General features: G+C 42.7%; 1 protein-coding gene across 5 annotated transcripts in view; it reads right to left on the bottom strand.

The window, feature by feature from the left end:
* Window positions 1–17,924, bottom strand: part of arhgap17b (Rho GTPase activating protein 17b) — a 28,070-nt gene extending 10,146 nt beyond the window's left edge. For all 5 annotated transcript variants that reach the window (XM_079745809.1, XM_079745813.1, XM_079745810.1 and 2 more), the window contains exons 1-10: window positions 17,527–17,924; window positions 13,894–13,933; window positions 6,844–6,948; window positions 6,057–6,133; window positions 4,406–4,517; window positions 4,025–4,101; window positions 3,548–3,650; window positions 3,014–3,082; window positions 2,831–2,912; window positions 1,717–1,844 (exon numbers count right to left, since the gene is read on the bottom strand). In XM_079745809.1, coding sequence (XP_079601935.1) covers window positions 1,717–1,844; window positions 2,831–2,912; window positions 3,014–3,082; window positions 3,548–3,650; window positions 4,025–4,101; window positions 4,406–4,517; window positions 6,057–6,133; window positions 6,844–6,948; window positions 13,894–13,933; window positions 17,527–17,579 — 846 coding nt within the window. In that variant the 5' untranslated portion in view covers window positions 17,580–17,924. The remainder of the gene's footprint in view (window positions 1–1,716; window positions 1,845–2,830; window positions 2,913–3,013; window positions 3,083–3,547; window positions 3,651–4,024; window positions 4,102–4,405; window positions 4,518–6,056; window positions 6,134–6,843; window positions 6,949–13,893; window positions 13,934–17,526) is intronic.
* Between the last annotated feature and the right edge of the window lie 445 nt (window positions 17,925–18,369).

Raw genomic sequence — 18,369 nt, 5'->3', positions numbered from 1 at the left:
ACCTCCCTTGGCAAAAAAGTAAAAGCATATAGCTTGTAGTCCCTAGGTTATATGAGGCGCACCTGAAAGAGGGTTAACCTTCTCACACTTATAGAACACTTACAATGCCAAGATGTGTGGCGCTTTGCATATAAATATAAATAACATTGCTCATTTTAATGCTCCTACACAACCACAGCACTAAAACAATATTAGAAAATTGTCATGGAACTCTTGCGCCTAAATAACGCCTAAAACATATTCTCTTTTTTGAATAACAAACAGGTCCTCTCTATAGCTGTTTGTCCTTTCTGGGCTACTGTAGAAATATGGCGGTGAAACATGGTGGCCTCCATGGAAGAGCACCTTCTCCCTACATACTGTCGATAGAAAGGCCTCATTCTAGATAACGAAAAAACAATGATTGTTTATTTCATGGAATTATACACTACAAATTAAAACATACCTATGAATATTATAACCCATTTCTGCCTGGTCGGCTCCACTAGATGCAACAAATTCTACACACTACCCCTTTAAATCGTTGGCCTGGCTTCCTCTAAAAAAGCGTCTGAATAATACCATTTTAGGATATCTATTGCTGTGGCTGCATCTTAAAGAGGGTATTAGTGGCTATGGTAATGGCTCACAGATGTGGAGAGGAAATGCAACACCACATACGTAGGGGCGAACACACACACACACACACACACACACACACACACACACACACACACACACACACACACACACACGATGGCCACAATTGGCAAGCCAGCATAAGCGATCGTTACCAACTTCCATTTTTCACTTCAGAATTATTAACCGCAATCATACAATTTAGAGATTTTATTTCGAATCAACCTAGAAATTATCTGCATTAGGGACAAAAATAACCTGTAATTGTTATATATTTTTAGCTGTTTCATAGATTGGCAGAAGATTGTTTGATTACATTTGATTATATATTTGAATTTATTTGATCGTTCATAATTCTGAAAAAAGCCAAAACATTTAGAATCTGTTCATATGCTTATTCATGACATTTTATTAAGTTGAAAGATTAACTTAAAATTGAAACTGTCTCATTAACTCATTAACTGACATGTTAATGCTAGAAAGGCTAATGAGGTTAGCACACCAGATTTCCAGTCCCTGGGCTGTTTTCTGATTGTTTATTAATTGAATAATGAGGCTGATTGTTTTTGTTTGGTGGTGAATTATAGCGTCCCCTGTTGCCAAGGAGGTACTTTACTTTTTTGAGGACTGCTTACCCCCGGTTCTATACATGTACCAACTTTGCCGACCATGAGTTGTTTTCCCAAATGACTCCCATTATAAAAAAATAACTTGAGAACCGGGAACAGTGAAAATTCAACCACTCAGCTATCAACACAAAACTAGTGGGGACTTAAGGGGGAGGTCTTTGATGGGCACACGCAATGTTAGGCCTCTGAGGTTTCCTGAAGCGGACTGGTTGAATAATGACTTCTCATTAGCATAATCATATTTTTGCATAAATCAGCCAAAACCAACAGCCATTTGTAACACAATCAAAAAGAAAATAATGAAGGTTTGACCACGAGTTATAGCGCCCCCTGTAGTCACAGTGGTAACAAATGATTTGAATGAATGTCAAGAAAGAAAATAAGAAACATGATCACAATAGCGTGGCTTGCTTTGCAACAACATTAGATATCATGCTAGGACAACACAATGTAACTCTTCAGTCTCTACCTCCTCCTTCATGCCAGTCTCAAGCAGCATCATGACGCAGGCCTCCAGCGGCAGGGCGATCTCCCTGTGGCTCCTCTCCAGGTGCTCCTCCAGGACTGTGCCAAACGCTGGCTTCTCCATCCACGAGTCTAGCAGGAGAGGGGGAAGGGGAGGGAGACACAACATGGAGGTCAGTTGGCTGTTGGCAGACATTTTGGATTCGCTTTTTGAAGCGACAAAATGTTCAAAACCGACACGCAATTACCGACCTAACATTTTTGATCCTACAATTAAATATTGTAATTTAGATTATATTTAGGGTTTTCTTTGATATAAGATATTTCATGGATAAAAATGATTGTCAGGCAAGACCCATCGATGACTGATGGTTGAGTTAATTACATATATCATAGATTTTTCTATATATGCCGCTCAATGAACAGAAAATATAGGATATTAACCTAGTATAATATACCATGTTAGATCTATTTAATCAAACAGTGGCTGGTCTCTGTGGAGACAGAGCGATTTGTTTTGTCTTGTTACCAAAGGTATTCACATCCGATCATGCAAACAAAGATTGATAAATTGAATGTGTTTGACTGATTCAAAATGTGAATGATGGAGAGAATAATTTTCACCAGTGTGAGTAGTATGATAATGTAATTGACAGAGTTTGCATTTCACTTTTTTGGGAGAATCTTTAATGGTTCTGAAATGCTGCTAGACTAGGCAAAACATAAAACCTGCACACAAACCACTGAGTCCCCCCCCCCCCCAATGCAAAACTTATAGGCTTTTCTTCTAGAAGCCAAGCAATGCAATAGTATCACTCATTTAGTACCCCTGTCCTACAAATAGAATATCCCGCACAAGTTTACGGAAAAATACAGACACAGCACACAATAAAATTAAATGTGTTTTATCATGTTTATCGTGTTTATTCAGGTTTCAGGTTTCTTTGGGGTTACATGCTGAAGTGTGTACCTATCCATATAAATAATTGGTTTCTCAATTCCTAAATACAGATTTTTTTACCGTGTAGTTTGTAGCGTACGTCGATCACCAACAATCAATAATAAATGTACGTTTCATTCGGTATTTATAGTAGGTATTTCTTGCGGGTGATGTTTACCTTGCTGCAGTTTGATGGCAGGGATGGCTGCTTCTAGTACAGCCAAAGATCTCCTGTGGTAGTCTGCTTGGGCCTCCAATAGCTACACACATACACACATGCAACACACACACTAAATAAATGAGATATTCACTCAACAGTTTAGACATGGAGAGGATATGACCTTCATCATGGCAGACTTACCAAGACATAATAACTTGCGTAGTCCCCCTCTTTTGAAGCAAAGCTATACATATCCGCAGAAAGCTGGTCCTGTGTGGCAATAAAAAATACATTTATAAGATAACATCCCTCAGTCTCACAAATCTCTTTCATGTCATCTACATTATCTACTGTGTTATATTCACCAAATTCCTCTTGAAGACAACATCTGACGAGCAAGCAGATTAAATGTCCAAAAGTCATACTGTTGTAAGTCTTATAACCTGATTGGTTGTAAGACTTGACTTCTGATGACAAAGGCTGGCCTGTTCCTACCCTGTTTAGATATGAACCTTATTCACCTGGCATCCTTCTTGGCTCTAAATGCTAGTTGGGTGGGGGGGGAAGGGAATAATGCGACATTCTGCATCCTTCAGTTCCCCCCATCCAGCATTTAGAACCAAGATGGCCGCTATGTGAATAAGGCCCATTGTTCCAACTTAATAAAGAGACCGGAGCTGGGACTATAAAGCCTCTAGGGTTTGACTCAATTTTAATAAATCTGTTAGTATCTACCTTGCATATTTCCACTTTATTAAGAGCCTCATCCATCTCGTCCTTGAGTGAGTCCACCTTTGACGCCATGGCCTGGTTACTGGTTCTTGTCGCCTGGTACCACCTGTGGGTGATTGAACAATTTTAGGCAGGCAGGTAATAAACATAAAGGTTTAAGATTAAATAAAAAATAATAACCTAGCCAGGTGTTTTTATCAGTTAAAAACAATTATTATAGAATAATTATAATGTTATGTTGTCGTTTTCGCTGGCACTGCACATCTGAAAATAAAGGGCAGCCCCTAAATATTAAAACAATCAAAATATCTTTAATTCCTTTTGTGAAATTTATTTTGACACTACCCAAAACAATTGGGTTGTAGTTAAGTACACAGTCGTCCATTTTTTTAAGTAAGATTTGCATTCCTTACAAAAAAGTTTGAAATAGCATCCCTTTTCGATCATATCAAACAGTGTTCGAGCTAGCATCTAGCGTACCTAGCCTTAGCCGAGTCATAGTCCAGAACCAGCTTGCCCAGTTGCTTCCTCATTTTCAGCACGTTTGGAATGTCCACCTTTGGAATAAAAAACAGAGACTCATAAGGTACACTTTCAACACACAACCTGATCCATAATATCTACATTACAATGTTGCCCAAACCGTCAGTACATCTTTTTATAATGAGCAGTTGTACTATGGAGTGATGTGTGCACTGGTATGTTTTTGTGTTATGGTGTGTAGTGGTCTGGTATGGTGTGTGGTAGTGTGTGGTGTTTTTCTTAAGGGGGTTTTATGGGGTGTAGTGGGGTGTTTTGGTGTGTAATGGTGTGTTATGAATGCCATGTGCTGTGTAGTGGTGCTTAGCGGTGTGTTTGTACCTCTGTGAGCTGATTGACAGGTTCCAGGACTTCCCGCTCTAGCGTGACCTCGTGCTGCATAAGTTCCAAGGCAAGCTTGCTCTCTGCCTCCCCACACACATCCATCATCTTACTGCTCAAGCACAAGGACAGAATATAAGCGCACACGCACACACACACACACACACACACAAAACCAATAGTGATTACATACACACAGGACCAAGATAAAGCAATGCAAAACACATACACTAACAACGGAGTAAATCTCTCAAACACAGAAACACACAGAGTCAGTGAGTGAGTGAGTGAGTGGGAAACTGCTGTAGGCTCACATTCCTGAGAAGGACCAACAGTGTAAAGCCAAACACATCTAAGATGTCCTCGAGTCCAACCACTCAAATCAGCTATGATCTGTTCTACTCAGCCTCTTTCCTTTCGATTTACATTAAATATGCTGCATTTTCCATAAGAATTGTGGTAGTGAAAAAGACGGATAGACTAAACCCTCATACAGCCACTAGTCACGTTTCCATCTAAAAGGTGATGCGAATCTTTAGAAAGTTCGCAAAAAAGAAATTCGAATTAGGTGCGTTTCCATCAAGTGGTTGGAGCGAAAAACTACACACATTCCAGGGCTTGTCGTATCCTTTTGATAACATCCTCTCTTAGGTCCTGATATATAGTGGAATTGCATTGTTTTCCATCTAAAATAGCTGTAATGTTTTTTTCCTCGATGAGAGCAAGGAAAGGTTTTACCTCTTCAGTGGTCCACACGTATCTATTATTCACATTGGCCATCTGTTCCATGGAGGTTTTTAAAGGATACATTGTACATATTTATAATTCAAAATTCTTTGCAGCCTTTATACCACAGATACTCTAGGGTCTATAGCATATAACCGCGTTTTCTGATTACAGTTTAATGCATTTTCCACAATGTACCAGCTCTCGTTTTGAAGGCTGAACAGATAATTTGACTGGAATTACTTAGTAGGTGTCCATATATCAGGGATTAATGGACACGGTATAATTAAAGGATATGCAAACATAGACAGCCTATATCATATATATATATATATATATATATATATATATATATATATATATATATATATGATATAGGATGTCTATGCATGCAAACGCTTAAATATATATATAAATATATATTGACGCTACAAGTTGATGTCAGCAGGGTTGCTACGGCCGGTCGTTATGCGGAAATCGGAAGGACCTTGTCAGTCCTGTGTGTTCAATGTTCGCTACGTCACAGCTGTTTCGAAAAGTGTTTCCATCTCCCATTTTGCGCATTTACTCTCTTTCGCATTTCTCAAAAACCACCTAAAGTGAGCGGATAAACTTTTTTGCGAATTAGAGGATTTTTATGCAGATTTTGGTGTTTCCATCACCGTTTACTGATTCAATACTTCAAAATTTGCATAAAATCAGGGGGATGGAAGCGCAGCTAGTGTAGACAACTTATGCTCTTTTCCCTCTCCACAATCATCTTTGTATTTAGAGGATTCAATTTGAATTTTACTATTTTACCCAAGTTTAAAATAGTGTAGCAAATGGCAGTTTTAGGATGAGGGTAAGGTAAGTGAGTCTGCATTCTTTAATACAGCCATGAGCTGAATTATTGAGCAATTTAAGAGAGTTTACTTTTACAGACCCGATCAGACTCTCTTCCCCCAGCTGGCTGCCTCCATCCTGCATGGCCTGGGACAGAGACGTCAGTGGCATCTTTTTCTGCAGGGGGATGAATAGAAAGTGAACGTGAGGCACCAGGTAAAGGTGAAACCGTTTTCAGAGACAGACCCACAACCAACACTTAACCGTGTTCTATGTGCTATAACATTAACCGAGTTGAACAGATGCAATGATCCATGATATAACTGAATAAAAAGGAGTCAAAGAAAGTTAAAACAAATGCTAGGACGCGGCATGGCAATCTCAATGACTGTGTGCATGTTGTCCGTGCGTTCTGGAAAACTCAAAAACACTGACGGCCATGGCTCAATATTTCCACTACGTCTGTTCCTGAGTGACTCAATACTATGCAATACTTAATGAAAGCACAACACTGTGGCAGGATGAAGAAAGTTTAGTAGAGTTAGGGTGTTCGACTTCTATCCACATCAATTCTGAGTTCGATCCCTATGTTCTCAGTCTACCAGTAGGCATCCTTGAGCAAGATGCAACCATCACCTCTGCATTAATGTCAACATGCATCAAAATAGATTCACTTTGAAGCACCTGCTAAATCGTACATTGGAAATAGGTCTTGCTAAACCTAATAATCCTCGGTTAGCCAGCCAGGGTACTCTAATAATACAATGAAAACTAGGGTAATTTAATTCAAAGTTGTCCTCTGCTCTTTTGTGAGTACAGGACAGGACAGTGAGTGAGAGGAGAGAACAGTGCGAGGAAGGTGGAATTCTCCTTCCTCTTATTCTTACGTGTCGTTTATCCGCGTCGGTGCCCAGCTGACCCTGCAGACACATAACCAGCCTCTTGTGTGCGTTGTGCGACACTGTTCGCACCAGCTCCATCCGCCGCTCGATCTGAGGTAAATATGCACACACACACACACACACACACACACACACACAAACACACACACACACACACACACACAAAAACACATGACGATGTCAGGTCAAGATAGGTGAATAAATATATTTGTAGTTGAAGGACTTATAGTATACCTGCACTTTTATAAACTTAGCTTACGAAATTTAGGAAATTTGTGTTTGGTGGATTATTTCTCTGTGGTAACAATGCTTTTTGGCAATAAATCTCATACCGTTGGAAAGCCTGTATAGTTCCCTTTCAAATGGTGCCCCATTTGTAAGGAACATGCACTTGTGGGATGAGCAGCAGAGCTGAGTATGTGGGTTGTGCCCATGAAAAATTTGCCAACTCTTCTCTGCTAATGCCAAACAGCTTATTCTGCCATTGACTCGTTTGGTGTTTGGTGGATTGGATGATTGAAGTTTGAAGAAACAAGACGTATTGGCAATTAAACAATTTATTAATTTCACAAACAGGAGCCTCAGTAGCGTGTGGGAGAACCATACACAGCCACAACAGCCTGGCACCTCCTCCTCATGCTGGTCACCAGCCTGGTCACACACTGCTGTGGGATGGCATCCCATTCTTCAACCAGCATTTGTCGCAAGTCAGCCAACGTGGTTGTGTTGGTCACTCTGGCACGAACAGCACGCCCAAGCTGATCCCACAAGTTTTCAATGGGGTTGAGGTTAGGACTGCTAGCAGGCCATTCCATCCTCTCCACTCCCACATTCTGGAGGTAGTCTCTGATAAACCCCGCCCTGTGGGGGCGAGCGTTGTCATCTTGGAGGATAGGTTGGTCCCAGACTGTGGAGATATGGGATTGCCACTGACTGCAGAATCTCATCTCTATATCTCTCTGCATTGAGATTTCCTCCAATGATGACAAGCCTCGTTTTTCCAGTGAGGGAGATGCCACCCCACACCATCACACTGCCTCCACCAAAAGATGTAATTCTATCGGTGCAGCAATCAGCATAGCGTTCTCCGCATCTTCTCCACACTTTGACCCTACGATCCAACTGCCGTAGCCAGAATCTGGACTCATCCCTGAACATAACGTTCCTCCACATGTTCAGGTTCCAGTGCACGTGTTGCCCACACAAGCGCAAACGGGCCTGACGGTGAAGGGCAGTCATGGCAGGACTCCTGGCAGCCCTATGAGACCGAAGATTGGCTGCGTGTAGTCTGTTCCGGATTGCCTGGGCAGAGAGCCGTCAGCCATATCATCCGGCAAACCTTGACTACAAATCTGTAGAAGACAGCCTATGGAACCTAAGTGCTGACAGGGTGATGAAACGGTCTTCTTGGGCTGTCCTTTTCTTGGGACGCCCACTTCGTGGCCCGTCTTTGACATCCCCCGTTATATGGAACTTGGCCTTCAGTTTGGAGAGGGTACTAGGGCTCACTCCAAATAATGCCGCAACTTGGTTTTGTGGAACACCAGCTTGAAGTTGCCCAATCAGGTGCCAATCAGGAACCTGATTGGCAGCCCCTGGGCATACCAGAAGCTCAAAACAAGTGTCAATAGCAACAGCAAAATAACCTGTTGGTAGTGGCAGTGGCAATGGCAGAAAAGATTTGGCACATTTTTCATGGGCGCAACCCACATACTCATCCCACAAATGAGTATGTGGGATGAGTATGTGGGTGCCTGTTTAGTTCCCATTCGAAAGGGAACTAAACAGGCTTTCCAACGTTATAAGATTTACGGCCAAAAAGCATTAGTACCACAGAGAAATAATCTACCAAACACAAATTTCCTTACTTTTTGTGCTAAGTTTATAAACAAATCTAACCATGAAGCTAAACTTAAGGTTAGGATGCTTGAAGGTTCCATGGAAATTAACTGATCCTGAGCACGGGCAAAAATGCGCACACACAACGCACAGATCTTTGCAAAAACACAGACTTTGCATCAGACTAGTCCGTCTGTTTAATAAGCAGCCACTTCCTCATCCTGTGCAACAGTAAACAATGCTTCTCTGAAGGCATATCCCCACCTGAGCATACTCAACGCAAACACTAAGAATGAGAAACAGGGCCTTTCTACCCATTAGTGCACGGTTCTCTTTAAACACTATCAAAAGAAGAAATAACATCATGAGGCTGGTTGCTAATGTCAAGAGCTGAATGACACAAAACAATATGGGATCTGTGAAACAAAGTGTACATGGGTGTCAAACTATGCAGAGGTACAACTAGGAGAGGACCTCAAGCTCTGTGCTGCACCTGTCAGACTTCAGAGGAAGCATTCCCTTGACAGATGAGGACCTGAGAGGAGCAGCAATGTTAAACATTACTTCCAACTCTCCCGCTCTTCTGCCACGAAACTTATTCCCTTCTTTCCCCCTCTCTCTTTTGGGGTCTTTTATTGTAGCTAATTAATAAATAACAATTATATTCTCTGGTCTTTCCTATTCCTATAGCTACTCTGCACTCTGTATAAATTGTTTTAGTTAGTTAGTAACTCCAAAAATGATGCCATACTCTGAATGCTCTCAGCCTCACATGCAAGTGGTTTCAGATAAAAGCGTCTGCCAAATGACTAAATAGTTCTTCTCCTGCAGCTGGTAGCTTCACCGCCAGCTAGACTCTGGCGTCCTTGCAAACGAACACCATGGCTCCTGCCTTTTGATTCCTTTGTGGACGCGTGGTCCAATCTGACCACGGGTACGATTGGATCCAGGCTCTCGTAAGGCACTCTGAGCTAAGGTGGGTGAGGAGGGGGGGAGGGAAGGAGGAAAGGGACAGAAAGGAAAAGAGCGAGGCCCAGGGGTTTGTGGCTGTGTTTGTATGTCTGCAAACTCGACTCGTGGATACACTGCATGGCTGATTGTCTCAGCCTCTGTGTCTCAGCCTCTGGCCACGGAAACTTTTTTTACGGCCGATCAACGAACATCGATCAAAATCTACATTTCTTTAGGAACGATCGTGCGGAGCGAGTGAATGGAAGCGGTAAGAGTTGCAGTTGAGGTTCCAACAGCATTTTTTTCCTGTGACCCATATACTCCTCCCTAACAGAAAAGAGAGTCATTGGGGAATATAAGGGTCACTAGTAACATGTAGGGTCGATTTATATTAAAATGGGCTTTGTTTGCGCTGCTTTGAAAACAGCGCAGGTAAGGGCCCCATGCTAGCTCCATCATGCAGGCTCGGCCCCTTGACAGCGCCTGTGTGCATCCAAGGATGAGACACGAAGTGTTTGCGCAATGATTTATTACACCAATCACCCACAGTATTGCCCTCCACAGTAGGAAATAAGGGTGACTCACACTAGGCAAAGTTGCCCTGTACCGTACTCAAGTACGATTGCCCCCCGCCCCCTGCTGTGCACTGGCCTGTGCTCACGCTAGGCAATCTGAACTGGGCCCGAGTACGGTTGCCCCTTGTACATACGTCATCACGTCGTAATATGTCATCACCAAGCGTCCGCTGCTTAGTAGAACAACAATGGAGAACAACACGGAACACAATTGGCACCGCAGGGTGGCGTTTTTCTCTTTTTCACCCTGGGACCTTGTTTCAGAAAAGTGCGTCTGCAGGCCCTGAAAATGCCGGGTCAGTCTGGAAGGTGGGCCCAAACGTGCAAGACTACTGAGTTTTTACACAACAATCGTTTCCGTGTGGACAGGCCCTAAGAGCTCCCTTTGAATTTGGCTTTTACCACGGATTCTTGGAAAACATTGAGACAGAAGCGATGTGTCTAATCGCCAGGGGAGGTTTGTCCATGGATGAATATCGTATTGAAGAAACAGATGCAGACTACCGGAGAAGTGAAGTGGAACAAGCTTGCACGCACACAGCTCGTAAATACGCACACACACCCAACCGTGCATGGAAACATGCCCACTAGAGCTGCACCTAGCAATTAATTTCATATTTGATTAATCTAAAAATCATTTTCTATCACTCACTCTACACAATATCCTGAAAAATAGCAGATGCAGAAACACACACGCATGCTTACACTTTCCCTTCCGTTACGCCCCATGTTCCGTTAGTGAGCTTGTTTAAAGCTTTATAGGCTCGTTGGTTCCACGTGTTTCCAGACGACCCCCAGCAGCCAATGAAAAGCCTGGGCTGAGTTCAACTCTGACCCCTGACAACACTAACTATGGAAACTTCCACTGAGTCACAGAGAGCCTGGATGGACGCAGCTCTGTTCGCTGAAGTGCAGCCGCTTTTGACGACTTGAAGGCTGAGTGACTGATTGTCTTGGCTAGGATTTGTGAACTGGCTGACTGTTTAATTTGCTGGCTGACCTCATTGGCTACAAGGGGGCTTGTTGTTGGGTCTGGCCGGCCGGTTGTGATGACTGTGCAGAAAAGATCTCTGGTTTCCAAGGCAGCTGGAACAAGCAAATAAACAACATTGTGTTGTTCTAGGCATGCATCTTATCCCACGTTTCAAACAATGAGTTTCCTTCAGGATATCTGCTTTATATCTGGGTAAGGCCTTGCTTTGTGATAGGATGTGTGATACGTGAATCACCGAAAACTGGAATTTTGGCTGAGAAGGAAGAGGAATTTAAAGGGCCAAATATGGAATAAAACTACTTAAACTGACATTCACAAAAGGTGTGCCCACTAAGCTCTCCCAAAAATAATGCATAAAATCCTTCTTGGCGCGCGCACACGCACACACACACACACACACACACACACACACACACACACACACACACACACACACACACACACACACACACACACACAGACAGACAGACAGACAGACAGACAGACAGACAGACAGACAGACAGACAGACAGACAGACAGACAGACAGACAGACAGACAGACAGACAGACAGACAATCTTTGATGAGATGGCAAGGGAGGTGGAGAAGGGAGGGGCAGTTGCAGCAGAATCAGCACATTCTTGAAATGATTGCGTTTCAACACATCGGTTATCGGAGTCAGGTTCATCAGAGTTTTAAAGGAGTGTGAACTGACGCTGAATAACAGCACAGTGCTCTCTTTTCTTAAGATATGGGCAAAGTTCAATTCTCCAGAGATAAATAGTGCGGGGGGGGGGGGGGGCGAAAGAGAGAGCAAGAGAGAGAGTACAAGATGAAAGAGAAGTGAGAGAGAAACAAAGAGCCATAGGTTTGGCATTCTCTGAATGGGTGGGTCGTTTACTCATTCGTGCTGAGAAAGTGCTTTTGGGACAAAGGTAGAGCTATTTAAGGTGAGCTACTTAACAGGCAAACAGAGTGAGTGAGTGATTTAAACAAGGGTTCACAGTTCAGTGTCGCCTATAATAAATGTGTGACTTTAGTGGCCCTGAAAGTGTGTGTGTGTGTGTGTGTGTGTGTGTGTGTGTGTGTGTGTGTGTGTGTGTGTGTGTGTGTTGTGCGTGCATAACAGATTCGTCACAAGAAGTCAAGCCTGCCTCAAACGGAAAAAAACACTGATGCCCTTTCCCAAATGACCAAATCGTATGAGCTTGTGAGGCCTTGCAGGCGGCAAACCACCAATTGTTTCACCTGCCAGCAATTTCACTCCAGGCCTCCAGATAGCTCTGCTGTCAACATACTAGTGAGATGCAATGTCTGTACCAGAGCTATGCTACCAAAGCTTATCCTTGTACATAATACCAGAGCCTAGCCTAAGACATGCTACCAGAGCCTAGACTAAGATGGGGTCATCCCTATGTTCCCCAGGGCCTATGTTCCCCGGGTGCGAAGGGTTAGGGTCAGGTTTATGGTTAGGTTTAGGGTTAGGGTTAGGGTGAGGGTTAACCCTAAACCTCACCCTAACCCTAACCAATAGGAGGAGAGCCATTCTAACCAATCACAGGCGAATCAGAGGCGAAAAAGGCGGTACTTGCCCCTACCATCCTACGAAAAAATGATTCGCTCACCGGATCCTATGTTTCCTGTCACATACAAAGCGGGGAACATAGGACCCAGGGAACATAGGTACGCTCCCCCTGAGACATGCTACCAGAGCCTAGCCTAAGACATGCTACCAAAGCCTAGCCTAAGACATGCTACAAGTTAGCATGTCTTGGGACTGGAGCTTACAAATTAATTAAAATCTCAGGAAGCACAATAATAGCAACAGCTAAAATGTTAATTATTGTGGATTCAAGGGTAAGAATCATGGAAAACAATATTTGGATCATATTTAGCTCAGGTAGCTCACTTTTACCTTCTTGCGGGTGAGTAGTTAACAGATGAAAAGAGCAGTATTACGAAACATTTCACAGTTACAGTCATCAGTGGCCTACTACTTGGCATGGTTGGGGTTGAGGTGTTGAGGCATTGTGATCAGAATAAGCTTGAAGTCCTCTTCGGCCACCACTTCCCCTTACTGCTTCCACTTTAGTTTGTTCCATCAAATTAAAATCTGGGCTTTGGATGATTCACCAGCAAACACAGATGATCCTTTTGTCAAAATGTGGTACCTGTAACAAACTTAGTAACTGTTGCATTTTGCATCTAGTACTGAGTTATTGTGTTCTTGATTCAATAATTTAAGTTAATCAAGAAACGTGGCCTCTAGGTTTGTGTGATGTGCCAGCATGTGAAAAGTGATCACTTCTGCTTACAGGGTAACTAACAGAAAACTGAAATCACACTTCCACATCCACAAATCACACTTCCTGCCATACGCCAATGAGATCGCTTCGGTATGAATGAAACAGGAAACAAGGCACATGCACATGCACTTGCTTTCAGGCAAATAACTTGGATCACAAAGATGTGTTTAATGTCGAGATGATTGTGGCAGTTTAGATGATTTATGTAAAATCATGACAAGAAACGTTTGCAGTCTCATGCTGCCCATATACACCAAACAAGCTAGAGAGTTGGATGTTTCATCAACATCGTTTAAACCCCATGCGAAATGAATGTAATGCCGGTGGAACCTGATACATGTATGTGTTTGAGCAAACACTAGTGAAGGGAGAGAGAGAATTCCATGTTCACCTGTAGCAGGTCCTCACTCAGCACCTCAGTCTTCTCTGCCCTGCGGAGGGAAACACATCACAAAGGTCAAAGCTTTCTTTAATGCATTTTTATAGGCATGACCTAACAGAAGGAATCCATGGAGGAGGCCTGTGGTGGATGACTAGTAAAATTCCCTCGGATGTAATAATGTTAAAATGAATTCCCGAAGACCAATCTGTAATATTCCAATGAAATGAGTAAGAAAACCCCAAGAAAGGAATGCTACCTAAGTTTGAGAACGGCTTTTGTTGTGTTTCTTGTGTTGTATTGAATTGGTTAGAGTGAAGCGCAGTTAGTAGAGGCTTTTGCAACAAGATGTTCTATATTCTGACCAAACATTTCAAACGTCTCAATATTAGCTGCTAACAGACAGTTTTCTATTTGTTTGGGAGCTGTTCTGTCATGCTAGAAATGTGCCTTCAGCAAGAACTAACTTGCAGAACACATCCAGCTGAGACAACTCTGTAGCCAAGATCAAGGAACAATTCAAAGCCTACTTAACAGTAACCGCTTGAATTATGTCTGATACGTGAAAACAAACCGCCCGTCCTAAACAGTCTATTGGAATAATGATGACGGAAGAGTGAAGACCAAAATAGCTACGAGTCAATTTAGATTGTTTTAGGCAAGCAGCCGTAGTGTTCATGCAAGGAACTCAATATATTCTTCATAAGGGTGAACTCTCACACAAAACACCCACATGAGAACGCGTCGCACACATGGACCCACATACCCACCCATGAGAAATACACACAAATAAACCAACAAACAGCCATCACTGGAGAACCCAAAACACAGTGTTGTTGTCATATCCAGCCTGGTTGTTATGGCGACAGGGGGAGCTATGCGGCTGGCTGGTAAGTGGCGTATTGATGTCGACAACACACAGGCACACATGCTCTCACACACATGTGAACACACACATATGCGCGCACAGACACACCCATCGACTCGCTGTGGGAAAATAGTGTGTAGCCTGGAGTGTTCCACATTCTAGCACAATTCCATCGCTGAGTTACTTTGGGTAACTGGTTGAACACCTCCGATAGGTAGCCGTCCTCCGAAACAGTATGATGTTTGTGTGCTCAACAGTCATCAAACACAGTCTGAGGTCATCAAACACAGTTTGATGACCTCAGACTGTTGAATACACTGACCTCATTGTGTCAAAGCATTTTTCTCAAACATGAACCAAAGTAAAAACATGATTGTGAGGAGAAATTAACTAAACTGGTCAGTTGGTTTTACAGTTACTGTTGACATATTACTGTTACCTCATTGTAGAAATGGAGGCTGTATATCCCAAATCTCTGTAACAAACCGTTTTAGCAATCATATTTTAATCATAATGCACACCAAAATGGTTTGGAACTCCAACACACACACACACACACACACACACAGACACAGACACACACACACACACACACACACACACACACACACACACACACACACACAATTTCTCTGAGGAATTCATTAACTCTCTATTTAAGAGCAGGGGAACCTAACAGCTCCAGCCAGGTCCCAGCCTGGCCCTGCACACACTGGTCTCTCTCACGCCAGCGCCTCCTCACCCCCACCAGCAGAACAGATACCTGGACCAGAGCTCCCTGACTGGGCCGCTACAGGTCTGGGCCATTGTGGCGGTTCCCCTTTATCTAGTCTCACAAAATCAGACTTTAATGTTCGATGGCAGAAGAGCTCAAATCTGTGCAAACAGGACATTTCCCTGTCTTAAAAAGCCTATCTATAAAGCCTATATAAATTGGCAAACACAAACTAGCAGAAGTAATCTGTTAGAGAAAAAGGCCACTGTAAAAGGTTCCAAATCAACACCGGGCAGACTGGCCATTCTAGAATTACACAAATCCCCTTAAGATTCTTCTTCAGTAGAATATCTCCGTAATGAAAGAGGACACAAGGCACAGTTCCGCCCCTGGTAGTTTCTGTTTCCGATCAAGGCTCTATGCAATCTCCCCACAGATGTCATTCTTTAACATAGAAGGACTGCCTGGACCCCAGGATATCTTTTAAACCAGTCATGTGTTGGGGGGTGAACGGGGACGTCATTTGTAGTCATTTAATATAAATAATTCAGCAGACGCTATTACCAAATGCAACTTGGATTTTAACTGCACTGCGTAGCAGCGAGGACTAGTCATCTCGCTCAAGGGATACCTGAAGGGAGTCAAGACATTCGGGTTCAAAACTAGTACTTTTGCCTGGAAGTCAAATACTGTACCGAACCATCCTGGACCCAAGCTATAATAATATTTAAATACTTGTAATCTGTGTTTAATCTGCGATTGTATGTGATGGTGTTTTTAGCTTTGCTAATTCAATGTTTGAGGATCATGAGGATGTGTAAGACAAAATCATTTACACAATCTCCTGTTAAAGGTCAGTTATTCTGGTCTGTCAATGGAAATGCAAAGGCTCTCCTATCAATATTGAATGAGCACTGATTTAGGCGGAGGCCAGAGACGAGCCAAGCTGTCTAACGAAGAATAGGACACCTTCAATACTGAACGCTGGGGAGTCAACACAGACAATAAACACAAAGGCAGAGATGGTTGAATGCAAACAAAAGCTGATGACTAATGTCTATATGTTTACTGTTTATATCACACGTGCATGGCATCATGACTTATATTGTTGTTTATAAGTGACTTTGTTAACAAAATCTCCAATTATAGCCTACGTTATCGATCTACTCAAAATAGTTGTTCTCCACTTATAGGAGTTGTGAAATTGGCCCAGCTAGCCCACAGCTGCCCTAGTGTCAACAGCAGTGCAAAAATGCTTACTGGACAGAACAAATCCCCTTGTTGACATGTACACCTCAACTGGCTCATCAGCATTAGCGGCTACTTGCTGGGGTGGAGCAATTAGCGGAATTTAGAATTGGGTTTATGAATGAGATAATGGATTATTAGTTATTAAGCTCTGTATGTGTGTGTGTGTGTGTGTGTGTGTGTGTGTGAGAGAGAGAGAGAGTGTGTGTGTGTGTGCGCGTGCGTGTGGTTCGGTAGGGTTGGTTAGGATTGGTGTCTGTCGGGTAGGAAGATGTTTGGGGTTTAACGTGGTTCGAGGGACGTGGGTAGACTGCAGTGCGTGGTTGAGTGGGGTGGGGCTGCAATCAACTCGTCCGCTCAGCTGTCATGTATTATCTAGACACTACAAAGCTATGTACAAGTGTGATTCGAGTTATGGACATATCGAGGCAAAGAAATAGATTGCATGTTTTACCTGAAAAATACACATTGTAGCACTCAGCACGAACATAAACAAGTATACTAACTTGAGGAGCGACCGATTCCTCGAATGGTTACAAGCATGTTTTGTGTAGGACTATGCTTCTTCTCTCGTTGTATAGCGTAAGCTATATACATAATTCTAGTAGTTCTAAAAAGTAAACCCAAGTGTGCTGGTACTCTGAATAACTTTTTTACGGAAAAAGTTGACCCAGCCCTGGCTCTGTAATAAGTGACAGCAGGTGAAAAAAGTGCATGGAGAGAATGTTCCACAACTTACTGACGTGAAAATAACAAAAGCCCCGATGCTGGGGGCGCTACAACAATATGCAACAATGTAACCTATTACACATACCTTCCAACAGTCTGGTTGGCGATCAGTTTCATGCGATTAAACTGTTTTTTCATTTTGATGCCGTGCACCGATGTATCCAACAACAAATGAACCAGGTCCTCTTCAGCGTACTTTTGTTCATCCACCGTATATCCAAAAAAGTAATTCTAGGTAGCAGCCATTGTAAGGCAGAAAAAGCTGGGCTTTGACTTACAGCATAACTAACAAAAGCGTTGCTGGAAGCGATCGATTGAAGCCCAATGACATTACCTGGCGGTGCGGAAAATATATTTAAAATGCTAGAATAACAACTTAACAAACTATCGTTTACGTTCGTCCACGTCTCATTTCCACTATTCGAAGAAGTCCAAAACGGTTTTGCAACCGGTGTGTGAGGCTTATAGGAAGAAGGAAGTGCCTTTTTACTTCCCTACTGTAATGCTCCCTGGCCGAACGGTGACATGTGATATCTCAGTTAAAACCAAGCCAGCATGGATTTTACCTTGGTCGGGCCCCACAAGCCCTTGATTATTGTGCAAAAAAAAGCAGCAACGAGCAAGTTCGACAATTCTGGGCTGCGATTAAAATGCAACAAATGTAAAAAGCATATGCTAAATGAAATAATGTCATCTGGTCAGGAACCATATTAGGTGAATTTACTACATTTTAATAACTGGATTTACATTTGATTGTATTTTCAAACAATTGTGGTATTTTATTGTTTAATATTTGTATTACTACTATTGACAACTTTTTATTTTTAGCCGTACGGCATTTTGTGTTCTGCTGCAACCTGCTGGCCACTGCTGCGTCATATAACATACGTGTGGGCGTGAGTTCGTGCGTGTCTATAGGCTATATACT

Source organism: Pollachius pollachius, assembly GCF_949987615.1.
Source record: "Pollachius pollachius genome assembly, chromosome: 11".
NCBI classification, from domain to species: Eukaryota; Metazoa; Chordata; class Actinopteri; order Gadiformes; family Gadidae; genus Pollachius; species Pollachius pollachius.
Note: the sequence above shows the minus strand (reverse complement) of the source record. Positions and strands in the feature narration are given on the sequence as shown.